The sequence below is a fragment of the Oncorhynchus mykiss genome, chromosome 13, assembly GCF_057628025.1.
Source record: "Oncorhynchus mykiss isolate SJ-2025 chromosome 13, ASM5762802v1, whole genome shotgun sequence".
NCBI classification, from domain to species: Eukaryota; Metazoa; Chordata; class Actinopteri; order Salmoniformes; family Salmonidae; genus Oncorhynchus; species Oncorhynchus mykiss.
Window position 1 is genome coordinate 17,359,104 of NC_143034.1, and position 17,549 is coordinate 17,376,652.

At 42.3% G+C, this 17,549-nt stretch overlaps 1 protein-coding gene across 8 annotated transcripts; it reads right to left on the minus strand.

Moving 5' to 3' along the window:
• Nucleotides 1–9,411: 9,411 nt before the first annotated feature.
• Nucleotides 9,412–13,964, minus strand: LOC110508389 (uncharacterized). Of its 8 annotated transcripts, none has more exons than XM_090195519.1 (4): nucleotides 13,878–13,964; nucleotides 11,988–12,174; nucleotides 10,775–10,983; nucleotides 9,412–10,472 (listed from the first exon to the last, which is right to left on the minus strand). In XM_090195519.1, the coding sequence occupies exons 1-4, from the start codon at nucleotides 13,947–13,949 to the stop codon at nucleotides 9,786–9,788; spliced, it is 1,155 nt and encodes a 384-aa protein (XP_090051645.1). In that variant the 5' UTR covers nucleotides 13,950–13,964; the 3' UTR covers nucleotides 9,412–9,785. The 8 variants fall into 8 exon arrangements, with proteins under 8 accessions (XP_090051645.1, XP_021444568.3, XP_090051642.1 ...); XM_021588893.3 differs by lacking the exon at nucleotides 13,878–13,964 and adding an exon at nucleotides 13,167–13,511 and having other exon boundaries at nucleotides 11,988–12,076; XM_090195516.1 differs by lacking the exon at nucleotides 13,878–13,964 and adding an exon at nucleotides 13,158–13,511 and having other exon boundaries at nucleotides 11,988–12,172.
• Between the last annotated feature and the right edge of the window lie 3,585 nt (nucleotides 13,965–17,549).

Consider the following 17,549-nt stretch of genomic DNA (forward strand, 5'->3'; position numbering starts at 1 on the left):
TTATGGCCTCTCTTTGGCGCAGCCGCAACGAAAGGCCGTGATTGGTTGATGGCACTGAACAGGATGGGCAGTGCCTGTGAAAGGGGTATTGTGATTATGTTTCGGGAAATGACTCAAAGGTAGGGGTGGGGTATAGAGTTGGATAGATGTGATGAACAACACGGTGTCCATACACTAAGCCTGTGTCCGAAATGGCACCCTATTCCCTACATAGGGCCATATGGCTCTGGTCAAAACTAGTGGACGATATAGTGAGTAGGGACGCGTCTTGGCTGTCTTACAATGTAATATTCTCTCTCTGATGCAACTTAGAGGGACAAGTAGACTAGGCCCTCCACACTGTCAACAGGTGATGCAAGTCAACAGTAGCACCAGAGACATGAGAAATACAACGCAAGATCTTGCAGACAAGGCTCAGGTTGTCTTGTAGGGTAGACACAGGTTAGCAGAAGAATGATGCCTTTAGGGCATTTAGTTCTCAACCAGTCAACACACACAAAACCACACACACAAAACCACACACACACACACACACACACACACACACACACACACACACACACACACACACACACACACACACACACACACACACACACACACACACACACACACACCTCACCTCACCTCAAATTGACCTGCAGTAGCTAAAGCTTAATAATAGCCACACCACAGCAAACCTTCACAAACGTTTCTAAACTTTATTAGGTTAATATCAAAAGTAAGTCAACCCATTGTTTATAGAGAAAATACAAGGAGATGAGCAAATGTAAACCAGGGGCAAAACGTACTACCCTCCCTTGTGCCCAGTAAAATATATTTGTAAAAATCTATATTTTTTAAAAGGTTTGAGTGCATTTTGATCTGTCCCTTACAGTGGCATATTACAGGCAGCTACAGTTCACATGATGCTTACTCACCGTTCTACACTCTGGAACAGGGCCTGTCATGTACTGTGAAGTGTGTGGCCTGAATGGGTTATTGGGTATTGATCCATTGACTTTTTACAGTCACTAGACTATGGCTACATATTGATTCTCAGTTATTCTTAATATATATATATATATACATTGCCTTCGGAAGGTATTCAGACCCCTTGACTTTTTCCACATTTTGTTACATTACAGCCTTATTCTAAAATGGATTACAAAATAAATAATCCTCAGCAGTCTACACACAATACCCCATAATGACAAATCTTTGCAAATGTATTAAAAAAACAAAACAGAAATACCTTATTTACATAAGTATTCAGACCCTTTGCTGTGAGACTCGAAATTGAGTTCAGGTGCATCCTCATTCTACTGATCATCCTTGAGATGTTTCCACAACTTGATTGGAGTCCACCTGTGGTAAAATCAATTGATTGGACATGATTTGGAAAGGCACACACCTATCTATATAAGGTCCCACAATTGACAGTGCATGTCAGAGCAAAAACCAAGCCATGAGGTCAAAGAAATTGTCCGTAGAGCTCAGAGACAGGATTGTGTCGAGGCACAGACCAAAACATTTCTGCAGCACTGAAGATCACCTCCTAGAGCTGGCCGCCCGGCCAAACGGAACAATCGTAGGGGCAGGTAACCTAGTGGTTAGAGAGTTGGGCCAGTAACCGAAAGGTTGCTGGATCGAATCCCCAAGGTAAAAATCTGTCATTCTGCCCCTGAACAAGGCAGTTAACCCACTGTTCCCCGGTAGGCTGTAATTTTAAATAAGAATTTGTTCTTAACTGACTTGCCTAGTTAAATAAAGGTTAAATTATTTTGAGAGAATGCCAAGAGAGTGCAAAGGGTGGCTACTTTGTAGAATCTCAGATATAAAATATATTTAGATTTGTATAACACTTATTTGGTTACTACATGATTCCATATGTGTTATTTCATAGTTTTAATGTCTTCACTATGTAAAATCACTTCACTATTATTTTTACAATATAGGTGTGTCCAAAATTTGGACAGGTACTGTGTGTATATATATATATATATATATATATATATATATATATATATAATCATCCATATATATGGAATCATCCATATATATATATATATACAGTTGAAGTCATACGTTTACATACACCTTTGCAAAATACATTTAAACTCAGTTTTTCACCATTCCTGACATTTAATCTCAGTAGAAATTCCCTGTTTTAGGTAAGTTATGATCACCACTTCATTTTAAGAATGGGAAATGTCAGAAAAATAGTAGAGAGAGTTATTTATTTCAGCTTTTATTTCGTTCATCACATTCCCTGTGGGTCAGAAGTTTACATACAGTAAATTAGTATTTGGTAGCATTGCCTTTAAATTGTTTATCTTGGGTCAAACGTTTTGGGTAGCCTTCCACTAGCTTCCCACAATAAGTTGAGTGAATTTTGGCCCATTCCTCCTGACAGAGCTGGTGTAACTGAGTCAGGTTTATAGGCCTCCTTGCTCACAAAAGCTTTTTCAGTTCTGCCCACACATTTTCTATAGGATTGAGGTCAGGGCTTAATGATGGCCACTCCAATACCTTGAGTCTGTTGTCCTTAAGCCATTTTGGCACAACTTTGGAAGTATGCTTGGGGTCATTGTCCATTTGGAAGACCCATTTGCGACCAAGCTTTAACTTCCTGACTGATGTCTTGAGATGTTGCGTCAATATATCCAAATAATTTTCCATCCTCATGATGACATCTATATTGTGAAGTGCACCAGTCCCTCCTGAAGCAAGGCACCCACATAACATGATGTTGCCACCCCCATGCTTCACGGTTGGGATGGTGTTCTCCGGCTTGCAAGCCTCCCACTTTTTCCTCCAAACAATTTTTGTTTCAGACAAGAGGACATTTCTCCAAAAGGTACGATATTTGTCCCCATGTGCAGTTGCAAACCATAGTCTTTTTTTTATGGCAGTTTTGGAGCAGTGGTTTCCTCCTTGCTGAGCGCCCTTTCAGGTTATGTCGATATAGGACTTGTTTTACTGTGGATATAGATACTTTTGTACCCGTTTCCTCCAGCATCTTCACAGGGTCCTTTGCTGTTGTTCTGGGATTGATTTGCACCTTTTGCACCAAAGTACGTATATCTCTAGGAGACAGAACGTGTCTCCTTCCTGAGCAGTATAATGGCTGCGTGGTCCCATTGTCACACCCTGACCATAGTTTGCTTTGTATGTTTCTATGTTTTGGTTGGTCAGGGTGTGATCTGAGTGGGCATTCTATGTTGGATGTCTTGTTTGTCTATTTCTATGTCTGGCCTGATATGGTTCTCAATCTGAGGCAGGTGTTAGTCATTGTCTCTGATTGGGAACCATATTTAGGTAGCCTGGGTTTCACTGTGTGTTGGTGGGTGATTGTTCCTGTCTCTGTGTTTTGCACCAGATAGGGCTGTTTTTGGTTTTCCACGTTTATTGTTTTTGTTAGTTTATTCATGTCTAGTGTCTTTATTAAAAAACATGAATAACCACCACGCTGAGTTTTGGTCCGGCCCTCCTTCTCCAAAAGAAAACCATTACACCCATGGTGTTTATGCGTGCGTACTATTGTTTGTACAAATGAACGTAGTTCCTTCAGACGTTTGGAAATTGCTTCCAAGGATGAACCAGACTTGTGGAGGTCTACAATTTTTTTTATGAGGTCTTGGCTGATTTCTTTTGATTTTCCCATGATGTCAAGCAAAGAGGCACTGAGTTTAAAGATAGGCCTTGAAACACATCCACAGGTACACCTCCAATTGACACAAAACATTTCAATTAGCCTATCAGAAGCTTCTAAAGCCATGACATCATTTTCTGGAATTTTCCAAGCTGTTTAAAGGCACAGTCAACTCAGTGTATGTAAACTTCTGACCCACTGGATTAGAATTGTAAGTGAAATAATCTGTAAACAATGGTTGGAAAAATTACTTCTGTTATGCACAAGGTAAATGTTCTAACCGACTTGCCAAAACTATAGTTCGTTGACAAGAAATTTGTGGAGTGGTTGAAAAACGAGTTTTAATGACTCCAACCTAAGTGTATGTAAACTTCCGACTTCAACTGTATATATTATGACCTGTTTTATCCAGGTTTGGAAGTTACATCATACTAAACATGAGGAGCACAAGCATGAGCTACACCCGCCATAACATCTGCTAAATATGTGTATGTAACCAAAACAATTTGATTTGGTTTGAGGGTCTTTTGAAATCCGCCAGTTTTTGGAACTAACTGATTCCTCACTGATTGGAATAGATAGAATCTAATGTTATGGAACATCAGAACACCATTACAATGCCAGGGGTGGCATTGTGTATGACCAGATGTAGGTCTATAGGTCTGTGTACAGAAAGAGCATGGCAGCTCCTGGGTGTGCAGGCTTTTGCTCCAGCCCTGCTCAAACTCTATTTCATCAAAACCTATTCCCATCTCTACTCCCAGAGACAGCATTATAAGGAGTCCTCATCACCATCACCAAGGACAACCTGACCCATCTCTACTCCCAGAGACAGCATTATAAGGAGTCCTCATCACCATCACCAAGGACAACCTGACCCATCTCTACTCCCAGAGACAGCATTATAAGGAGTCCTCATCACCATCATCATCACCACCATCACCAAGGACAACCTGACCCATCTCTACTCCCAGAGACAGCATTATAAGGAGTCCTCATCACCATCATCATCATCATCACCACCATCGCCAAGGACAACCTGACCCATCTCTACTCCCAGAGACAACATTATAAGGAGTCCTCATCATCACCAAGGACAACCTGACCCATCTCTACTCCCAGAGACATTATAAGGAGTCATCATCATCATCACCACCATCACCATGGACAATCTGACCCATCTCTACTCCCAGAGACAGCATTATAAGGAGTCCTCATCATCACCAAGGACAACCTGACCCATCTCTACTCCCAGAGACAGCGTTATAAGGAGTCCTCATCATCACCAAGGACAACCTGACCCATCTCTACTCCCAGAGACAGCATTATAAGGAGTCCTCATCATCACCAAGGACAACCTGACCCATCTCTACTCCCAGAGACAGCATTATAAGGAGTCCTCATCATCACCAAGGACAACCTGACCCATCTCTACTCCCAGAGACAGCATTATAAGGAGTCCTCATCATCACCAAGGACAACCTGACCCATCTCTACTCCCAGAGACAGCATTATAAGGAGTCATCATCATCATCATCACCACCATCACCAAGGACAACCTGACCCATCTCTACTCCCAGAGACAGCATTATAAGGAGTCATCATCATCATCACCACCATCACCAAGGACAACCTGACCCATCTCTACTCCCAGAGGCAGCATTATAAGGAGTCCTCATCATCACCATGGACATCCTGACCCTCAATTCCAGACATTCCTCCTACAACACCACAGAAGAAGTTGCCTTCGACCATTACACCCTCTACATCCTCCTCTCGGTCGCCATGGTTCCCGTCCTGGGTCTCCCAGGCCACGCTCTGTTTCTATGCTCCCTCCTGGGTAAACACACACACACTAGGAGACACACACACGCTCTGTCTCTCTCTCTTTACACCCTACCGGAACTTTCACCAAAGATGAATACATTCCATGGCATGTGAAATGACCTGATCACCTGACCTCAGCGGGCCTCTGTTGCTATGTTGTCTATGTGTGGACAGCTACCTCTTCGTGTTTCACCCACTGTTCTTTCTGAAAATCAAGAAGCCCAAGTTTCATCTGTCTGTGTTTTTTTTTCGTGTTCCCTAGCCGCTTCATACTGCCTCTCGCTGAAGTTCGCGAATGCCTAAAGCAAGTGGATGGTCATCATGAGCCTCCTCATTGCCATGGCGATCACCTCAAACTGCAACATACTGGTCCTTAAGTCCCTGAGCCAATCAGGTCCAGGCAGACAGGAGCTCCACCCATTAAAAAAAGCAGGCCTTTAAAAAGTGCTGACTGTTTTTGTGTTGATTAGCATTCACTACATTCAACCCCTGGTTGACTTTGTGTTAAGGTTCTATATCAAAACGTTGCAGGCCTACTCACCACTGACCTGCGTGGTCTACACGGTGCTCTCTATGAGCAGTTTCATTCAGCCTCTGTGTTATCTCATCCGGACCAGGAAACTGCCCAAGCTGCCGTGTCAGCGTTTCCCCGCTGCTCAGAGTTACACGCCATCTTCCCTTCCTAAGACAGTGATAGAAGTGTAGAGAAATCCTGTCTCTTTACAATCCTGGGTTGTTATCGGGAGGTAGACCTGTGTCGTGTTTATTAAGCACCAAACGGAAGAAAGAGGACAAACAAAAAACGACTATCATGAACTTGTCCAATAAGAAACGCTTTCTTAAGTTTTCAGTTGCAAAAAGTTTTGATATGTGTTCATTAATGACAGAGACCCTAATAATATTGCCTTCAAGATTATGTTTTGTCAAAGGATGACATGTCTTTTAAGCCCTTTCACCTGTTTGGGGCACTGAAAGAAAGGAAGCCATGACAGTATCGAAATGAAGCCATGACAGTATTGAAATGAAGCCATGACAGAGTATTGAAATTAAGCCATGACAGAGTATCGAAATGAAGCCATGACAGAGTATCGAAATGAAGCCATGACAGTATTGAAATGAAGCCATGCTCCTGGTTTAAGTTTCCCCTAGGTAAAGACCTAGGATCAACTTCCCCTCCCTCAATCCTATCCTTAACCATCTTTCTGTTTCTCTAGTAACCATGGAAAGAGTATTGAAATGAAGCCCCCGTCTTTCTGTTTCTCTAGTAACCATGGAAATAGTATTGAAATGAAGCCTCAGTCTTTCTGTTTCTCTAGTAACCATGGAAAGAGTATTGAAATGAAGCCCCCGTCTTTCTGTTTCTCTAGTAACCATGGAAATAGTATTGAAATGAAGCCTCAGTCTTTCTGTTTCTCTAGTAACCATGGAAAGAGTATTGAAATGAAGCCCCAGTCTTTCTGTTTCTCTAGTAACCATGGAAATAGTATTGAAATGAAGCCCCCGTCTTTCTGTTTCTCTAGTAACCATGGAAATAGTATTGAAATGAAGCCTCGGTCTTTCTGTTTCTCTAGTAACCATGGAAATAGTATTGAAATGAAGCCTCGGTCTTTCTGTTTCTCTAGTAACCATGAAGAGTATTGAAATGAAGCCCCCGTCTTTCTGTTTCTCTAGTAACCATGGAAATAGTATTGAAATGAAGCCTCGGTCTTTCTGTTTCTCTAGTAACCATGGAAAGAGTATTGAAATGAAGCCCCGGTCTTTCTGTTTCTCTAGTAACCATGGAAATAGTATTGAGATGTGGCCTCAGTCTTTCTGTTTCTCTAGTAACCATGAAGAGTATTGAAATGAAGCCCCGGTCTTTCTGTTTCTCTAGTAACCATGAAGAGTATTGAAATGAAGCCAGTCTTTCTGTTTCTCTAGTAACCATGAAGAGTATTGAGATGTGGCCTCAGTCTTTCTGTTTCTCTAGTAACCATGAAGAGTATTGAAATGAAGCCAGTCTTTCTGTTTCTCTAGTAACCATGAAGAGTATTGAGATGTGGCCTCAGTCTTTCTGTTTCTCTAGTAACCATGAAGAGTATTGAAATGAAGCCCCGGTCTTTCTGTTTCTCTAGTAACCATGAAGAGTATTGAAATGAAGCCAGTCTTTCTGTTTCTCTAGTAACCATGGAAAGAGTATTGAAATGAAGCCCCGGTCTTTCTGTTTCTCTAGTAACCATGAAGAGTATTGAAATGAAGCCCCGGTCTTTCTGTTTCTCTAGTAACCATGAAGAGTATTGAAATGAAGCCCCGGTCTTTCTGTTTCTCTAGTAACCATGAAGAGTATTGAAATGAAGCCTCAGTCTTTCTGTTTCTCTAGTAACCATGAAGAGTATTGAAATGAAGCCTCAGTCTTTCTGTTTCTCTAGTAACCATGAAGAGTATTGAAATGAAGCCAGTCTTTCTGTTTCTCTAGTAACCATGAAGAGTATTGAGATGTGGCCTCAGTCTTTCTGTTTCTCTAGTAACCATGAAGAGTATTGAAATGAAGCCCCGGTCTTTCTGTTTCTCTAGTAACCATGGAAATAGTATTGAAATGAAGCCTCAGTCTTTCTGTTTCTCTAGTAACCATGAAGAGTATTGAGATGTGGCCTCAGTCTTTGTATAATGATCGCCTCGGGTAATGCCCTGTTTATAACCCACTAATTAACCACTTAACTGCTCATTAATTCAACCTCTTAATTGAAACACTGAGGGACCAATTAGAAGCCTTGTTAGGCAGAGATCTTAAGACCTCGTTAGGGGAATATGCAGATGTGTTGCGAGTGCTGAACTCTGTAAATAGATCCCGCAAAACATAATTGAACGCTGAGTGATGATGATTCAATATGACTGAAGCATATGTAATATAATGATTAAATGGATAGTTCACTAAATTACATTGCTTACCGGGTAAGAAAAAAAAACTGTCTGTACAAGGTATGTCTATCTGGCCCCTGTGTAAGGTATGTCTATCTGGCCCCTGTGCAAGGTATGTCTATCTGGCCCCTGTGTAAGGTATGTCTATCTGGCCCCTGTGCAAGGTATGTCTATCTGGCCCCTGTGCAAGGTATGTCTATCTGGCCCCTGTGCAAGGTATGTCTATCTGGCCCCTGTACAAGGTATGTCTATCTGGCCCCTGTACAAGGTATGTCTATCTGGCCCCTGTACAAGGTATGTCTATCTGGCCCCTGTACAAAGTATGTCTATCTGGCCCCTGTACAAGGTATGTCTATCTGGCCCCTGTACAAGGTATGTCTATCTGGCCCCTGTACAAGGTATGTCTATCTGGCCCCTGTACAAAGTATGTCTATCTGGCCCCTGTACAAGGTATGTCTATCTGGCCCCTGTACAAGGTATATCTATCTGGCCCCTGTACAAGGTATGTCTATCTGGCCCCTGTACAAGGTATGTCTATCTGGCCCCTGTACAAAGTATGTCTATCTGGCCCCTGTACAAAGTATGTCTATCTGGCCCCTGTACAAGGTATGTCTATCTGGCTCCTGTACAAGGTATGTCTATCTGGCCCCTGTACAAAGTATGTCTATCTGGCCCCTGTACAAAGTATGTCTATCTGGCCCCTGTACAAAGTATGTCTATCTGGCCCCTGTACAAAGTATGTCTATCTGGCCCCTGTACAAAGTATGTCTATCTGGCCCCTGTACAAAGTATGTCTATCTGGCCCCTGCTTCAAATGTAAACCTTTGAAGGAATCCAATACTTCATTTTGTAATTTGAGTGAACTAGCCCTATATGAAGGTGCTTGGTTTCATGGTCGTTTGTACTAATTTAATACAATTAGAGGGATAATGAGTAATGACATATGTATAGTAACATTTGACAATGAAAGACGGCGGTTCATTTATTTCCGTTTTCTCTTTCTCAGCCTGTTGTGCTCTTAGAAATATCATCTGAAATTACACTACAAAACATAATAGAAATCACATGTTTATTTTGATCAAACAATCATGTCTTTTTTCATGCTACTGTACTTCTCAAAGGATATATCTAAAACCCCCATGTTTATCAAATAAAGCTCTTGATTGTGGTCCTATTTCAAGTTGATAATAAAATAATTGACAGAAACAGTCACATCTACAGAATTTGGTATACCAAATCAGTATGTACATGAATCAACAGGCTTCGTATTGAAAAAAAGCTATCACATTACCAAGTCAACCAATAATGCAATTGGAATGTACGTAGTCAAGTGCAATACATCAATACTATAATCACCCAGTTTCAGATCCTTCATAATATGCAATTACATACATATTTCATAACATGTCAATACAGTACATTATCATTACTGTGTGATTTTGGCCTGTAACTCCTTCAAACACTCCAGGCTGGCCTCAGGGCCATCCTCCGAGGTCACAAACCCAGGATAGGTGGCACTAAACTGGGCCTGAGGAGGTAGAGAGCCAGTGGTGGTGGTGGAGCCCCCATCAACCTGGTGAGAGGAGGGCGGAGAGAGCAGAGGTATCAATTTAGCATGAGCATAGTCAATCTCAAACCCCTCGAATATCAACCCCACCCCCCACGCTTCGAGACCGTCTTCCAAAACCTTGGCCACCTTCTGGGTTGCCAGTACCAAACTCTTATAATCTGCCTCTTCGAGTCTAAATATATCCGAGGTCAGAGGTCGACGGGGGACCAGTACGGTGAGGCCGGGGGCGTTGGGGAAGGGGGTGAGGAATGCCACGTGTCCCTCATCCTCCCACACCCTCCACTGCTGCTCCTCTCCACGGACGATCCGGGAGAAGAGGCCGGGGTGTGATGGGTCTTCCCCCAGGAAGGTGAGGTTTGGTAGGGCATTGGGGGAAGGGAGCTGGGCCCGGATCTCGGCCTGGATCTCCTGGAGGGACGTGTCAGTCCAGCGAGGGCCGCTTTTAGAGGTGATGTAGCCGGGGTCGTGGTGGGTGTAGTGCTCATCTCCCGCCAGGTGGGGGCGCCACTCGCTGTCAAGGCCGTGTAGCGGCAGCACCCGGATCTGTGAGTCAATAACAACAGGGACTATTACTAGGTTACCTGTTCATATAAAAAGGAGGACAGAATTATGGTGCTATCTAAACACAAATATAATTTATGTTGATGAACAAAAACATTACATTGTCAGTTTTTATTCAAAACTAGATGACACAGAATAGAAGAGTAAAATAGAAAATAGCAGAATAGAATAAGAGTAATGTAGAAGAGAGCAGGATTTAAAAGAGTAGAATAAAATAGAAAAGAGTAAAGTAGAATAGAGTACAATAATAGTAAAGAAGAGTGTAGAGTACAAACACAACAGACCTGGGGTGGACTGTTACTGTCTGGGTGGGGCCTGCAGACCAGGGCACATCTCTTCACCCCCAGCCTCTCACACAGCAGGGCCCCCACCTCCCTGGCCCCCAGCAGCAACCTCAGGTAGGCTCCCTCACCCAGCCTGAAGAGACTGCCCTGAGCTGGGCTTGGTTCCTCATCTGGGCCCCTGGGGGTCTTCGGCTCCAGGATGGTAGTGCCTGTGATTGATATTCCATATATGAAGATAAAGATTGTCCCTATTCCCTATGCAGTGCACTATAGAGGATGATAGTATACTATAGAAGGATTGCACAGTTCACTGTACATGTTCAGTGGTTGCGTAGCAACTGACTATTATAAAATGTAAAAGCAATGGATTGACGTGAGGTGTGTTACTTGGCTGGGATCCTGACGATGAATTCTACGTTGGGCAGAAATGAGCGTTTGAATCAGGACAGTTTCCTCTCACAACTTCGACAAGACAGAATGTTGAATAAAATTACAATTATATTTGAATGTACTTTACTTGTTGTCTGTGTGGTTGGTCCTTTTGATCGGTATGTGAGACAATATACCCACAGGAAAGTATAATTCCATCAACCTTTCAGAGCGCAGGTAGTGCATTCAGATTCCTATCACCTGAAGCAGGCGCACGAGATAAAAATACATGCACGAGACACATGCATACTTGCCGAGTTCTTACACATGTTTTCATGCATGCTTCAGGTGAAAGGAATCTGAATGCACTACATGCGCTCTGAAAGGATGATGGAATTATACTTTCCTGAGGGCATATTGTCTCATATTGATTGAAAACACATATGCTATAAACAGTAGGCTATCTTTGTCTACGTGGCTTGTTTGTATCAACTGCAAAGACATTGGCAACTTCCTCTCAGTAGTCAACTTTTGTTCTGAAGTTATCAGTGGTCGCAGAGATAGAGTCACATGGTTGATCCATGTTTAGTTTAGATTTTCTGTATGTTAAGTGACACAGGAGGGCAAACAGAGCATCTAACGACGCTGTTCTACGAGTGGTCTGAGGCAGGCTTTAGGTTACGAGCGTTTTCAAGTGCAGCATTAATAGCGATGGTTTAGGGAAACAGCTTGGATATTTAACGATGCTTCTACGAAAATTCTAACAATTAACTTAGCCTTAAGATGCTTTTGGGAAACCGGGCCCTGGACCAGTTAGCTATTGTGGTAAATAAGATGCATCTACCTGGGGTCCAGGGCTGGGGGTGGAGGTAGGCCACCAGCTCCTCTGTCTCCCAGATCACATGACGAGGTCGGGGAAGAGATGATGACATCCTGATGGAGGAAGGGAAAAGACAGAGGGGGAAGAAGAGAGGGAGGTCAGGAGAAGGAGGAGAAAGAGGGAAATAGAGAGACAGAAAGATGGGAAGTCTGTAATACAAGGATGGTAAGAGAGACAGAAAGATGGGAAGTCTGTAATACATGGACGGTAAGAAGAGATACACACATACCTACTTGTAAACAAAATGAAGGAAGTTTCCTTTAAAATTATTAACATAAACATAAACATAAATATTATCCTGCCAACCACTATATGAAGAAGTTTAAGGAAAACATAAACTCAAATTGCTCCTTTTGTAATGACCACCCAGAAACAGTGTTGCATCTTTTTTGGCATTGTATTCATGTAAGAAACTGTGGCAAGACATCAGTAGGTTTATAATGGAACACATTTATGAAGATTTTACGCTATTGTGGAGAGATGTACTGTTTGGATTCTTTACATACAATAGAAATAAGCTGAAACATTTATGTAATTCATTTCATTTTTCTTTTGGCCAAATTTCATATACACAAATGTACATTTACAAACAGAAAACCACATTTTCGTACCCTACAAAAATAAATGTAACTGTATTTTAAGACAGTTAATGCTCTACTAACAAAAAAGCTGTTAGAATTGTAAGTATATGCATGTTTAAGGTCCTTCTGTAATTGTAATGTGATATTGTACCCCCTAGCCCCGCCCCCAGCCCCGCCCCTAGCTCGATTGTCCATTGTTTGTAATCTATGTATGCTTGTGTTCCCTCATGTGCTTTATGTATTGATTTGTTGTTAATAAAAATTTTTAAAAATTACATTTAAAAAGAGTGTAATCATGACATTCTGCACTTTAGGGTGGACCTGTCTCAATCAATTAGATATTTTAAATAGACAAGATGGCGCCATACACATTGTTGAATTACTTAATGGAGCAAAACATGTTTTTATTTTGATAACTGAGCATTTTCTACATTCAAACCCACCACCTGAAACTGGACATTCAAGTAAAGGTTGGTCGAAAATGATCTGTGCTACAAACAGTACCTAGCCTGTAACTCCCAGTAATGGATCTCAAAAATGTTTGTCAACCTACTTACGGTACCTTCGTAGAAACCGTGCAAGCAGCATGCAGCAAGAACGTGGGTTCAAAACGGTGTTCAGTCAAAATAGTTCAGAATGATGGAGGTGGGCGCTGGGTAACAGCGTCGTTTCTACCGTAACAACAACCTTGGTTCGGTCAACTTTCTGTTTCTCGTAAAAGCCGTGTTCGGGAGCATCAAAACCGTGAAGCAAATGCTGACTGACTGATCTACAAATAATAATATCGTTATTTATGATGCAAGGTGATTTGCAGATCAGTCAATCGGCTGCAATGTCGGTACAAGCCCAGTGTTTGCTGGTCACATGACAGTCTACGGCGATTATGTTTTCATAAAAATGGGGAAGTGTAGTTTTCAGTAAGGACGCCAGGTGGCACTCTAGCATTAGAGGTAAAAGGCGGGAAGGTAGTGTACATTTATGAAATAAAGACTTGGAGGCCTACTTTGATCACGGGTGCATTTCTATATGTTTGCTAGCATAACTTAAAAAGCACAACACAAATCAGACAATGGACGGAGAGAAAAACTTTTAAAGTTTACAAAAGAGGAGTACCCTCGGAAGACACACATATTTGGCAATGCAATTGTTTGTCCTTAATGCTGTGTTTATATTCATCATATTATCCAAAATGTTCACATTATCCGTGACAAGTTTACTTTGTTTATCTTTATTGCTGATTGAGTCGAGGTTTGAAAATATTATTACAGTAGCTCAAGTCCTTCCTCCCCAATTCTCTAGAAGTGTAGAATGACACCATAACACTGGTTCTTTCACAGTGACTCATAGTTTCCTTATTACACACCTCTCGCTTACACACACACACACACACACACACACACACACACACACACACACACACACACACACACACACACACACACACACACACACACACACAGTCTAGAGACTCTAGTCTAGGGTTACTTTTTATTCATAAACACATATAATTCACATCGCTTTTATTCATATGGTAGTGTCTATTACCTCATAAACAAAACCGGTATTTATAGGCTAGTGTTTATAATGTTGCCTCATTAGCATAGCAGGCATTTGGTAATGATTATAATGTTACCTCATAAGAATAGCAGGTATCTATGGTAGTGTTTATAATTTTACCCCATTAACATAGCAAGTATGGTAGTGTCTATAATGTTACCTCATCAGCATAGCAGGCATTTGGTAATGATTATAATGTTACCTCATAAGAATAGCAGATATCTATGGTAGTGTTTATAATTTTACCCCATTAACATAGCAAGTATGGTAGTGTCTATAATGTTACCTCATCAGCATAGCAGGTATGGTAGTGTCTATAATGTTACCTCATCAGCATAGCAGGTATGGTAGTGTCTATAATGTTACCTCATCAGCATAGCAGGTATGGTAGTGTCTATAATGTTACCTCATCAGCATAGCAGGTATGGTAGTGTCTATAATGTTGCCTCATTAGCATAGCAGGCATTTGGTAATGATTATAATGTTACCTCATAAGAATAGCAGGTATCTATGGTAGTGTTTATAATTTTACCCCATTAACATAGCAAGTATGGTAGTGTCTATAATGTTACCTCATCAGCATAGCAGGTATGGTAGTGTCTATAATGTTACCTCATCAGCATAGCAGGTATGGTAGTGTCTATAATGTTACCTCATCAGCATAGCAGGTATGGTAGTGTCTATAATGTTACCTCATCAGCATAGCAGGTATGGTAGTGTCTATAATGTTACCTCATCAGCATAGCAGGTATGGTAGTGTCTATAATGTTACCTCATCAGCATAGCAGGTATGGTAGTGTCTATAATGTTACCTCATCAGCATAGCAGGTATGGTAGTGTCTATAATGTTACCTCATCAGCATAGTGTCACGTCTCTCCTCCTCCTTTACTATTAGCAAGAATGCAGAATGTCATTCACCTATTCACTTCAGCCTATGAGCATGGCACACGAAGGCAATCCCACCCCGCTTGCTGATTAACCTATGGGCTCACTCGTGCAGTAATCACTTTCCTTTCTTTCAACCAATGAGCACGAATCCAGGGGGGTATTTATGTCAACTCAAACTTTGTCTCCCACTTGCTGTTTTGCAGCAACAGCCTTTCAACGACCTTCCACCTCCCCACCACCAACTGAAGGCCTGTCATCGCGTCCCCGTTCTTCCAGCATAGGGCAACTTGTCACCAGCATCTGGCTCCGAGGAGCATTCCACGGAGATGAGGCTACCCCAAACTATTCAATAAAATTACATATTGTATTCTGTCTTTGTTGTCATTCAGTTGAACCTGTATTTGATTTAACTAATTATTTAAGCTCTACCCCCTTCTTCCTCTCTCACATGTCTGTATACTGACTGACATGTCCCTAGATGACTCACTCTGATCCCGAGTCTTCAGGCTAATTACCTGATCTCTCGCTCTCTCTCTCTCTCTCACATGTCTGTATACTGACTGACATGTCCCTAGATGACTCACTCTGATCCCGAGCCTTCAGGCTAATTACCTGATCTCTCGCTCTCGCTCTCGCTCTCGCTCTCGCTCTCGCTCTCTCTCTCTCTCTCTCTCTCTCTCTCTCTCTCTCTCTCTCATACACACACACACAGTGTAATTATCTGGTCACTTTCTCTTTCTCTCTCTCTCTTTCTCTCTCTCTCTCTCTCTCTCTCACACACACACACACACACAGTGTAATTACCTGGTCTCTCTCTCTCTCTCTCTCTTGCTCTCTCTCTCTCGCTCTCTCACACACACACAGTGTAATTATCTGGTCACGGTGACATTATCTGAGCTCATTACCAGGCTGATGGCTGGGGATTAGGGAACTATATATACTCTCAGGGAAGTAGGGCCATTGCTAACGCTGTCACTACCACTTCTCTGTTACCCCTCAGTCAACTCAGTTTACTCAACCATCTTTATGACGCAGACCAGTGCATGTCCTGTGACTGACTGAAGAGTCACTGGGTTAAGTCCTGCTTCAGATTAAAGTTAGTCTAAAATAGACCTACCAGTCATCTGGTTTTAGACTCCTACATACAGTAGCGAGGGAGAGAGAGGGAGAGAGAGCCAGAAAAGAGGGTTTGGAAAGAGAAAGAAGGGAAGAGGAGAGAGAGGTAGAAAGAGACGATCCCCACTGGGCACACCTGGTTGAATCAAAGTTGCTTCCCCATAATTTTTGTTAGGTATAGTATTTTGTGCTTTGAAAGGCAAGTGCCTAAAATAAAATTTTGGCAAGTCTGTGGGAAGTAGCAATGGACTGCTAGAGGTCACGTCCCAATTAGCACTATTCCCTATACAGTACGCTACTTTTGACCAGAACCCTATAGGTGCCATTGGGATGCAGTCTCAGTTTCATGGTACTGTAGTCCCTCTTTGAATCTACTCAGTGGGGGACAGATACATCTATACTATTCCTTACTCAGACCTTCTTTGCCTTTGTTAACCAATGAGGCCTCTACCTGGGCTCTAGCCAAGAGTTATAATTAACACTACATACCACCAGTAACTGCTATGTGGCTGCGGCCTGATCAAACCTTAGTTTAGGGCCAGTGAATCATGAAACACACACGCCAGTGAGAATCCCTGTTATTGTGAATGGCTCAAAACACCAAAAGCATACTGACAAGCCAACCCATTAATGAATGAAGCCCATTGGGGTTGGTAGGGTGCATCCCAAAATGGCCATCCCAAATGTGCCATTAGGTACGCAGGCCAAATAACAGTAGATTCATGTGGAATGTACACTACAAGTCAAGGCTCATCTTCAGTCAGCCTGCTTTAAAACGCTTCGTCGATCCCAGCACTCACACCCATGATCTCCTAATGAGCTATTCAGACCTGGGTTCAAATACTATTTGAAAACGTTCAAATAGAGTCTTTGCTTTAGTCTGCCTGGAGTGCCAGGTCACAGGTGGGCCGGTTTTGCACGTTTGGGACTTCTCTATTGGTTCCATTTCAACAGGCAACCTCAATCAAGCACAGATCAAGTATTTGAAATGATTTCAAATGGTATTTGAACCCAGGTCTGGAGCCATTTCAAGTCCCATTTCAAACAGGCATTCATTCCCTGCATGGCATTTGCCTTGGCTTGACATGCCTCTCACTTGTTCTCTCTCCCTCCATCTAGCGGTTAAGAGCATTGGGCCAGTTACTGAAAGGTCGCTGGTTCAAAACCCAGAGCCAGCAAGGTAGATAAATCTGCCGTTCTGCCCTTGAGCAAGGCAGTTAACTCCCAACAACAACTGCTCCCCAGGCGCGATGACATGGACGTCGATTAAGGCCCCCTCCCCCCCGCACCTCTCTGATTCAGACGGGTTGGGTTAAATACAGAAGACACATTTCAGTTGAACAACTGACTAGCTATTATCTCCCTCTCTCTTCTACTCTCGCT